This window comes from Bemisia tabaci, chromosome 6, assembly GCF_918797505.1.
Source record: "Bemisia tabaci chromosome 6, PGI_BMITA_v3".
Taxonomy (NCBI): domain Eukaryota; kingdom Metazoa; phylum Arthropoda; class Insecta; order Hemiptera; family Aleyrodidae; genus Bemisia; species Bemisia tabaci.
In genome coordinates, this window is record NC_092798.1 from 39,931,175 (window position 1) to 39,941,947 (window position 10,773).

General features: G+C 38.8%; 1 protein-coding gene across 1 annotated transcript; it reads left to right on the forward strand.

Moving 5' to 3' along the window:
• Positions 1 to 692: 692 nt before the first annotated feature.
• LOC109036451 (uncharacterized) lies at positions 693 to 7,768 on the forward strand. Its single transcript, XM_072302036.1, has 5 exons — positions 693 to 798; positions 2,250 to 2,525; positions 3,443 to 3,598; positions 4,423 to 4,703; positions 5,318 to 7,768. The coding sequence occupies exons 2-5, from the start codon at positions 2,321 to 2,323 to the stop codon at positions 6,425 to 6,427; spliced, it is 1,752 nt and encodes a 583-aa protein (XP_072158137.1). The 5' UTR covers positions 693 to 798; positions 2,250 to 2,320; the 3' UTR covers positions 6,428 to 7,768.
• The last annotated feature ends 3,005 nt before the right edge of the window (positions 7,769 to 10,773 follow it).

Sequence of the window (10,773 nt, forward strand, 5' to 3'; positions counted from 1 at the left end):
TTGCCCTTTTTTATCATTGCGAAGAAAGAGTGATACAGAGGAGTTAAAAAGGAACATTCTCTTTCAAAAGTATTAAATAATGTGATAAGTTCTCTTTCTTTATACGAGTCCAGCGACGGTCTTATGCAGTGAATTTTCATTGAAAATTACACTTAATACAATCGTGATGTTAAAATTATTCGTTTAGACTATCAGTGCGCTATTTACATCCTCGCATTTACTTTCTCGGCCTTGACAAACTTTTCTTCCGAAACCAGGATTAGCGCGGCCTATTTGAATTTTTGTGTACTATTCACCCAGGTACACGGTACACGCCTGGTTAGTGTCGCTATCTATCGGCTGAAACTTTAAGCGCTGGATTGGCAGAGACAAGAGACCCTCCATTGGCCTCCTAGCGACAGGTGGAAGCTTTTACTTTCGGGGTTTCAACAATTCCTTATGGACAATTATGAGCGAGCAACAGTCATCACCTATTTTCGGCTGTTGACTTACCTACATGGTCGATGATGAGCTTCGGATGACGTCATAAGCCAAACAACTTTCCCAAACGTCGGCCATTTTCGGCTTGTTTGCAAAACGAAACTGCCAACACGTTGTTGAACATCAACCATGTAGGTAAGTCAACAGTAGAATGCTGAAGTCCCGAAAGTAAAAGCTTCCACCATGGCCAAGTTACTAGTGGAGGGTCTCTTGTCTCTGTGGATTGGTTTCACCGATGCCCGTTTGCGGTGTTTTTTGTTGACTGTGTTATCAAAATTTCTGTCATAACAACAATCTCGATTTGAAAGTTAGAGTCAGGTACTACTTTAGATTTTTTACCATTTTTATTTTTATTTATTCAACTAAGGATGGCTGAATTTTCAGCCGAAACGTTTTGGTCTTGTTTGTGAACTTTTAGCCTTGTTACCCGCTTTTTAAATTGTTTTTTATTGTATATCTTGTCACGGACTGCGGAGCATCTATCATATCTCATACCCCATAATTACGTTCCGTCGCACGGTGGATCGAGTCAATATGTAAGGTTGGACAAAATTTGGAAACTTTAAACGCTTTTAACTCCGTTTAAACAATATTTTGAGATTTTAAAAGTGGTTCCATTGGTTTTTCTCGTGAAATTTTCTTCTTTGAGCACCTCTTACAATGGGCCCGTTGCAAATTTTTGCTAGAGCAAAAATAAGAGTTGTTGCTCATAGAGAGTGTCTCAAAAATCACGATGAGCGCATCGGCAAAGTCTGAAATGCACTCCTTACTTCACAGTTTGCAGAAGAAATTTGGGTTTTTTCGAGCTTTCCGCTTCAAAAACGATAGGTACCACGGTACAGGTTGACATTTCGTCAGAGGAGTCATTCCATCCAAACCCTGCTCACAAGGATACCACGCAATATTCAACATAGCCGACGCCAATCCGCCTAAACACATGTGATGCCACAATCACACGCTGAATTTGGCAGTCAACAATCAGCGCTCAACAGCTGAAATTTCACTAATTCGAGTTATTTTCATCCAAATGTGTATCAAATCTATTCGAATAGTTCAGACAAATTCGACATTATCCGATGGTCGCTGAAAATCGTTGCTGAATTTTGCGCGTCACGCGCAAAATTGAGGCATCGGGCCGATGACTTCCACATTCAGCTCCCACATTCAGCGTGTGATTGCGGCAAGACGGGACGATGATTCTAACCTGATTCTAACCAACTGATAACAATCGGCGTGTTTACATCAGAGACAAGTTTACATTCACATTTTTCTCGCGTTGATAGATATCCGCCTTGATTGACCTCGTGCTCTCCTCAACTTGCGCGCGGCAACGTCAGCCATGTTGAGCAGGGATCGAATGGAACGACTTCTTCAACGAAATGTTCACCTGTGCTGTGGTATCTTTTTTGAATCGGGAAGCTTAAAAATATGCAAATTTCTCACGCAGATTATGAAGTTAGGAGTGCATTTGAGAGTTTGCCGATGCGCTCATCGTGATTTTTGAGACTTTATCTACAAGGAACAACTCTTATTTTTGCTCCAGCAAAATTTTGCAATCGACCCATTTAAAATGTGACGAAATGAATATAAAAATTTGAAGTTTGAGTCAAAAATGTCATGTCCGACCTCTCGATCCACTGACCGTCGTTACAAAGATTTGGAATCATGACTTTTTGGACTAATATTATGCATGCTGATAAGCATTGAAATAGTACTTCTTGTAACTTAATTTTATTTAACTATCTGGTTTTTATCACTCAAAACTCCAGTGTTTCAGACCTTCGCAATGTACAGTCATTAAAATCAAACAGGAACCTGCGAGCCACAGAGGTTGATCATTATGTTCATGGAAAATCGTAATGTCAATATGGATGAAGGAAACGCCTCAGAAAATTACTTACGGAAGCCAATCTTGCGACTGATAAAATGCGAAGTCGAAATCGTGGGCGATCGTGAACACACAGCGATTGACCATAAACACATAACTGTTCCTTTGCTGACGAAAATTAAAACAGAAATTGACGAAGACAGGAATCCACTTGCAGGTATATCCTCTTACTGAAAAAATTACCTTAAACACTACACAGGAAACATCTATACAATAAGATATGACTGTAACTAAATTCAAGGGTGGATCCATGATTTTTTTTCGGTAAACTTTGAGCTTTTTACAACACATAAGGGTTTTTTTAGCCTTTTATATACCTTATCTTCTATCTAATTAGCATCGTAGCAATGAACTGGATGAGAGAAGACAACGGGGTTTTTGGTGAACAAAAAACGTACCACTATTTCATGAGGTTGTCAAATTTTGTCGTTCAAGAACCAAAGTACTAAAAAACGGGCCAAAAAACGAAAGCTAAGTAATTATTTTATTGATAGTTTCCGTTTATTGAATACTTGATCATTGAAAGGAGAAAAAAGCTGAGTACCTTCGTTTTTGCTAATGAAACGCGGACAACTCTTCAGCACATATATTTGCATCCGGGTGTAACCATCATGGACTGTATTAATTTGCATCGAGGAACTACTATTTCTGGCTCACACCAAAAAGTACCTATCTGCAAGGGGAAACTGATAGAACATATGTTGTTTCTGTAATAAGCCAGAAAGAGTACTCCCATTCTGCAAAATTTAGCCCACATCATTGAAATAGACGTCGGGTTACACCGACTTAGGCATGTTGTAAATGTAAGAGTACGGCATAATTAAATTACAGACTTTGAGGACATAAGTCAAGTTTCCATGTCTGCACAATTGATTTCTTTAAAAAATGGCAATAAACTTGGCTTGCATACGGCATTCTAATTGAATAAACATTTTATTAATTGGTCACAATACATTGACAAATTCTTAAAAAGGATTTTTCAGTTGGACATGAGACGAACAAATGCTTTTCCCACAACAATGTATCAAATTGTAGGCTTATGACACCTAACTCATGTCTTGGATTAATTTTCAGGTATATCAAATATACCCCCAGTTACATTTGATTTGGTCGTGAAAAAAGAAACTGAAAGTGAACAGCCAAATCGAGGGGACAAACATCCCGTCCATCAGACAAAAATCAGGGTGAAAGAAGAGTTCGTGGGAGACAATACCGATGAGGATTTAGGAGGTAAGTGTTCAGATTTTTAAGCATATCAAATAGGATAATTTTAGGTTGTACAACACAATACAATGGCGGGCTGTGCACTTTAACGAATCACGGTTCATAACTATATTAAAAGAGGCAGTTTAGGTATATATTGATTTCTTCCAGGTTGGAACTGTCAATCAGTGATACGCACACTCGCACTAATTTCCACTCTTGAGTGGACCTGAATTGATGGAGTCCACCCCTCTCGAGAAAATTGATTTTGCTCATATACTCGGAAACATGTTCCAATGCATCATAAATGCCTATAAATAAATGCTTTAGCTTTTGTTCGGTTTTTTAAAAAAATAAAAATAAAAAAAAAATCATTTAAAAAAAAGGATTAAAAATAATGCATTTTAAAGAATGTCTCATAATGTGTGTCTTTGAAAAAAGTATAAAACAAATGCTATAATAGCCTCCATTTCTTTTAAAAAAAAAAAAAAAACAGTTCCAATCCGTGCAAAAATGAGATTTTTCAAAATACAACTATTTCATTTGCATGTATACCCAGAAGAAAAAAAAAACACCAGAATATGAGGTCTGAACTGTATATGTAACAAAGTGGTAAAATAGTGCTGGGTCCACACTTTTTTGTGGCGAAAAGAAGGCCAAAATTGGTTGAGCTGAATTCCCCCCGCCCCCAAGTCTGGTACTGATTTTCATTGGTGCTTAAACTTGTAGACTCTTATTGAACATTTTTGAACTTTTTGTGCGCACTTTTCCCTCAAAATAAAGTGACGTAGCACTATTTTACCTCCTTGTTTGCATGTAACTTCATAACATTGTGACTTAATCGATTATAGGCTCTCCTCAAGAAAAAGAAGTTTCACAGAAGCGACAGAATTCAATGGCCCCTCTCAGAATACCTGACCAGGAATCACCATTACACGACCATTCAAGTGTGATAGAAGCTACCCGAAGTGTTGTTCATCCTTATCATTTCAATGAAATTTTACCAGACCAACGTAAGTTGGTTGTTCTTCTCAAAAAACTTGACCCAAAATTGTTACACAACCATCAAAGTGTGCCGGAAGCGACTACGAATGCCAATAATTCTGTTCCAAGCTCTCAGTCAAAAAAGAAGGTAAGGTGTTGCATGATCGTAACTTACATTATGAGAATAAATTTGAAAACTCCTTACAACTGGTCAGTTATGGCATGAATCAATAAAAATTGAATGGAAATGTTGATGAGGTATTATGAATCTGTTGCATCCAAGAGATACAACGAAGCAAAGAGGAGCTCTTGGTTCTATCAGTAAATTCACATGGAATTTATCATGGGCACATTTAAAAAGTCTAGAAATGACTCTTTGGTGCGCAATTTGTGTGGTTTTCCACACGTTTTTTTTTTTTAAAATTGTCTGCGGCCAAGGGCAGTGCTACATAGTTGCCAGCAACCAGATCTGATTTATCCAAAGAAAAAAACGTGAAAAAAACCTGACTTAATTAAACAAATAATATTGTAACTTTTTTCTCGAGTGTGATCTCAATCGTTTCAAATGTTTGTTTCTACCTTATTTTTTGGTTCAACAAAAAAAAGAAAAGAAAAGAAAAAAAGGTTAATTAATGAATTGAAATTATGCTCAATATTTGACCCTATCGCACACTTTGTCTCTCTAAAAAGCCTGCAGAGCGATACTTTAACAACTAGCAAAGAGGCGTGTTAAAAATTGTAACTAATTTCTATTTGTTTCAGGATCCCGTCATGGATTCTTTCATTTCTTCTCTTGACGATTCAGTCCTGAAATATCCCAAAACTGAGCGACGGATCAAGACCCCTCGTAAATCATTGGGAAGAAGACGTGTAAATTCCAAACGACGTAAGAATTTCAACCAAGAGCAGAAGAGAGAAATTGTATCAAACCAGGATGAAAAGCACCACCCCCAGTCTCAGCATATTGCTCAAACTGCGTCACGTACTAGAAGACGTTTGAATTCCCATCAGCATCCGGCAAGGAATCTGATTATATACAATAACCAACCCAGCGAGAACGAAAGAAGCAAGAAAGCTTCGTCTTTGAAGACATTACACTTGGATTCTCAGAGCGAGAAAGTCTCGTCATTGAAGACATTACACTTGGATTCTCAGAGCGAGAGAGTATCGTCATTGGAGACATTACACTTGGATTCTCAGAGCAAGAACATGGGACGTGAAGCAGGTGAAACGAAGCAACCTGCGTATTTTCCCTCTAATTTGTGTTTACGGTCTTCTTCACTGCTGAAAAGGGATCCCTCTACTAAAAACGATGATCGATCTGATTGTTCCCGCAATTTCTCAGAAAAATGTATAGAGAAACGTGATTCGATTAAACACGTCAAGTTGGCCCATGATAATTACCGACCGCATCCGCTTGATCCACCTGCACACGAACTCGCAATGCAAACTGATACAGATGATCGATATTTTATCTGCGATTATTGTCAATATAAGTCCAGGTTTAAAGGCAATTTGAAGAAGCACATCCACCGTATCCACATTTGGGGTGATCCGTCTTTCTCTTGTGGTCATTGCGCTAAGGTATTTTGCTCGAAAGAGTATTTGGCTGGACATATTGCCCGTAATCACAGTCAAGATCGACGGCTCTCTCGTGATATTTGTACACATGAATTTAAAAATAAAGGTTCTTTGCGGAGCCCCGTTTCGCTCATCCACCGCGACGATCGGCCGTTCCATTGCAGTATTTGTATATGTAAATTTAAATCTAATTATAGTTTGTGTAGCCATATCTTGCACGTTCATATAGAGCCGATCGCTCTCGCCCTTGTGGACATTGTGCTAAACAAATTAAGACGAAAACAGCTCTGAAGACACATACCACATGCGTCTACGACAACAATCGACCTTATTCCTGCGGTATTTGTACGGGTAAATTTGCAGCGAAAACACATTTGAAAGGACACGTCTTGCAAACCCACACTGGAAAAAAAAACACATTGGATCTAGAGTCCAGACTCTTAAAAACATCGACAAGAAAAAATACTCATGATTCAATCAGATTTAAGCTTAAATCAAGAACCAAGCCTCTTGATTTGAGCGGATTTTCTTTTGATTTAAGCTTAAATCTGATTGAATCAAGCGTCCTTCTTCTTGTCAATGTTTTCAAGAGTCTGGACTCTAGATACAATGTGTTTTTTTTTCCAGTGCATAGTGATGATCGGTCTTTCTCCTGCAGTATTTGTATCAGTAAATTCAAAGCGAATGATTCTTTGCGGTGGCATGTCCTGCGGTTTTGCAGAAGCGATCGCCTTTTTACTCTTGTGAAATGTGCAACACAGTTTTAATCGAAAATTGAAGTCACATGTGCGCCCGCAGCAATGATAAACTGTTCATGATTGTAATTTTCCACTTGAATTTAAAAGGAATACTTATTGGAAGGCACATGCCAAACGCACATTCACATCACCTATGGACCTTACTCTAGTGGTGATACCGTACTGTAAGGATATTTTAAACAAAATAATATTTAAAGTCACTCATTGCTTACGTGCGTAATGAGGATGGATTATTCTCATGTAGTATTTGTACGCGTAAATTTAAAAAAAAAAATGAATCATAAATTGAAGGAGCACGTCTATAGTGTTCACAGCAACGATCACGTCTATTGTGTGCACAGCAACGATGGGCCGGCGTGGCGTGAATTGCAATATATCGATTGTTATGCCATATAAACCTATGGAAAAGGATCGATAAACAGGGTGTTCGCAGCGAACACCTTAATAATCGATTCTTTACCATAGTTTTAAATGGCATAACAATCGATACATCGCAAAGCACGCCACGCCACTGGGCGTATCATCATCGGGAACTCCGGGTGACACATTGGTGAGTTACACCCCGGTGAGCCGTTCACTCGGATCGCGTCTGCACGACACAAATGAATTTCGTCTCAAGTGAGGAAACCAAATTTTAAAAAATTTAAATTGCTTGACCTGCGCAAGGAGATTAACTTGAAGGATATAAAGTCAAAAATGTCCTACTTTCACAACAATAATCGAGTGGCACTTGCTCTCATAATAATTCCAAATGAGTTATTTTTCGGGCATACGTCGTTACCTTCCATAGAGTACATAGAGTCGTAATGTGAATGTGAATCACCCTTGTTGCTATTTTATTCCTGGTTCAAAATAAAATCTTCTTCCTAGCATACTCAAGAATGTTTCTGCATAAATCGATTCACTTTTTTCTCTAACGAAATTCAAAAATTATGCTAAACGTTACTGAATACGAATGCTAGGGCTTAGTGAGTTTTTGGACCACCTCTTTCTTTTAGTGCCGTAGTATCTTGATTTATTTTGAGAGGGAAGCTCCGTGCTCTTAAAGAATGCCTGTCATTCTTGATGCGTCGGAGAGCCTTCAATTTCGTATGATACTCTCAACACCTATGTTGCGAAATAGTTGCTTGAAGCGGCGGGCGGCGGGTGAGGGCGACCAGCGTGACACGCGCATTGGCACCTACAAACCTAACGGGGATACTTCACGCATTGCGCAATGCGTGAAGTATCCTGTTAGGTTGTAGCGCCATTGCGCATGCGTAATGCGTGAAGTATCCCTGTTAGGTTTGTAGGCGCCAATTGCGCCATTGCGCAATGCGTGAAGTATCCCTGTTAGGCTTGTAGGCGCCAGTTCGCGTTTCCCGCCGGTAGCATGCCGCACCGCTCTGTGTGAGGCTCTAATATTTAAACTCGCGGAGTCAGCATTTTTCAACCCATTATTTTGAAATGTTTGCACACTCTGCATTGATTATTCTCATTTAAATTGATGAAAAATAAGTTGTTTTAAAGGAAAATACAATGTGTATTTTGTAAATATTAAAGTAGTTCCGTGTCAAATTTAATGATTTCCGAAACACTTTGATTTTCTCTTTTATATTTTTTGCTTTTACTGTGCTGCAGCGTGGTGTAAGCGCAAAAAACGCCAAAATTGGACGTACTTGACTCTAAAAGATCGATGTACAAATGGGTTAAAACCAAAGATTTCGTGCTTCTTGATTTTTCCCTGTTTTATTCATTTTTTTATAGTTTCTTTCAACAGAACTATGGTTCATTGAGATTAAGATCGATCAGTGGCGTGGCGTGAATTGCGATATATAGATTGATATGTAATTTAAACTTGGGTAAAGAATCGATTATTAAGATGTTCGCTACGAACACCCTGTTTATCGATCCTTTTCCATAGGTTTAAATGCCAGATCATTCAATATATCGCAAAGCACGCCACGCCACTGACATCGATGCCGCCATGCCAAAAGGGATGAAACATTTTAAAAATGTAAATGTTTCTAAAATGAAGTAATATCTTTATTTAAAAAAGAAGAAAAAAAGAAGGGTTTGTACTTGGTATATTTTAGATCGAAAATTTTAAGGATGAAATAAAACCAAAAATTCACCAATGACAATTTGAAAAGATGAATCAAAAGAAGAAAGTAACGTTCATTTAAAAAATGAGTTACCAAAACAACACCTGTTCTCTCAATTTTCTCATTTCGATATTGTCAACATAATGTCTCATGCGGACTAACATATGACACTTGGACCAAGTCACTGGTTGCTTATTTTACGTATAGACAGGTGCGCGGACAAAAAATCGTTGGCGGAATGTCCAGAAACCGTTCATAGGGAACGGTCCTGGTCAAGGTAACGACGTCACGATTATACACAGCAATGGTCGACTTAACCCATGTAGCCATTGCGCGAGGAAATTTATATCGGAAAGTACGGATCAAAAGTCACAGATTTCTCGTGCTCATAAAGATGGGCGGCCTTTCTCGTGACGGTTGTGCACAGTCAAGTTTAAACCGAAATCAGATTTGAGGCGTCCCACATTGTCTATGATCGTTGATCCTCATACAGTCACTGCGCGAAAAATGCGGATTTAAAAGATAATTAAAGAAATGCACTGCACTTATTCGCATTCGCATGTTTCTTTGAACATGAATATTTTTCCATGTATCATTTAAACAGTGTATGTGTTCATTGTTTGTCTCAATCCGCTCGAAATATCGAACGGACCGATTTTTATTATTTTGCTGTTTCTGATGGGAGATAGTCCCTGGATCATCCCGCTTTATTTAGATTAAGTGACAAGCACTGGAAAAAGAAACTCTTGAAGTATTATTTTGACTTGAGGCGTCGTTTCTTGTCGACAAAATTTGTTTTTTTTTTAGTAAAGGAACATTGTTTTGCTATCGTTTCTTTAACCTAAACTTAACTAAAACAAAACGGCGCTTTTTTTAATAAAAAAAAACACTGAAGGTGAGTTGAATCCGCACTAATTTAACTGAAAAAAAATAAATAAATAAATAAAATTGTCGACAAGAAACGACGCTCTAAGTCATAATAATATCTCAAGAAAATGTTTTTTCAGTGAGGGCCCCCGAAGCGGACCTGGAAGGGCGCGACGCGCCGTACAACGATTGGGCCGCGTATCGTCCAGCGGGCCGATTATTGAAACTGATGGACAAAGCGATAGACAAAGAAGACATAGGGAGTATAGAGCGATCTTATTGGTTGACATGGTTGGTTCCTATAGACTAAAGAAGAAAATGATGGACTAACTGTCGGGTCTTTGGTGGGTTGCCGTTAGTTAGTCCATTACCTACCTCCTATGTCCATTGCCACCACCCGCTTCCACCAATATGATCCCTCCAAATCCCTTTTGTCGTCTTTGTCTATAGCTTTGTCTATCAGTTTCAATAATCGACGCGCAGGGATGTACCCCCTAATTCTGAATATTATCCTATGGGTTTATCTCGACTTACATTCCTACACATGTTTCCTCCACGTAGTTCGGCCAAACACGAAAAATGGCTCAGTGGCTCAGGAGTTCATTAACCTCTTAATTAAAAATACTCGCGTGTAAGCCAATCGGCTGTTTTTGACAGAAGGCACGTCACGAAATTTCGTCGGTCACAATATCATAAACTTGTTCTGATACGGCACTTTTTCGGCTTGAGTACTCGCTTCCGCCTCCTGCACGGAGAGAGTTGCTGAATAATAAGGAGGCTCTAGATTTTGCACAACCGATCACGTCACGGCTAAAAAGACGAGAGTAAAATCCAGGAAAGTCCAGTTCGTTTCTGGAAGTAGACTTAGGTTTGATGAAAATGTGGTTGAACCATACTGCCCTGCTAAGGAAGAACGCCGCGCCGTATT

What these genes read in the sequence shown, in the direction of transcription:
- LOC109036451 (XM_072302036.1), top strand. Translation starts at nt 2,321, where the DNA reads ATGTTCATGGAAAATCGTAATGTCAATATGGATGAAGGAAACGCCTCA. An exon ending in AGACAGGAATCCACTTGCAG is followed by an intron (nt 2,526 to 3,442) that starts GTATATCCTCTT and finishes ATTAATTTTCAG; the next exon opens with GTATATCAAATATACCCCCA. An exon ending in TACCGATGAGGATTTAGGAG is followed by an intron (nt 3,599 to 4,422) that starts GTAAGTGTTCAG and finishes AATCGATTATAG; the next exon opens with GCTCTCCTCAAGAAAAAGAA.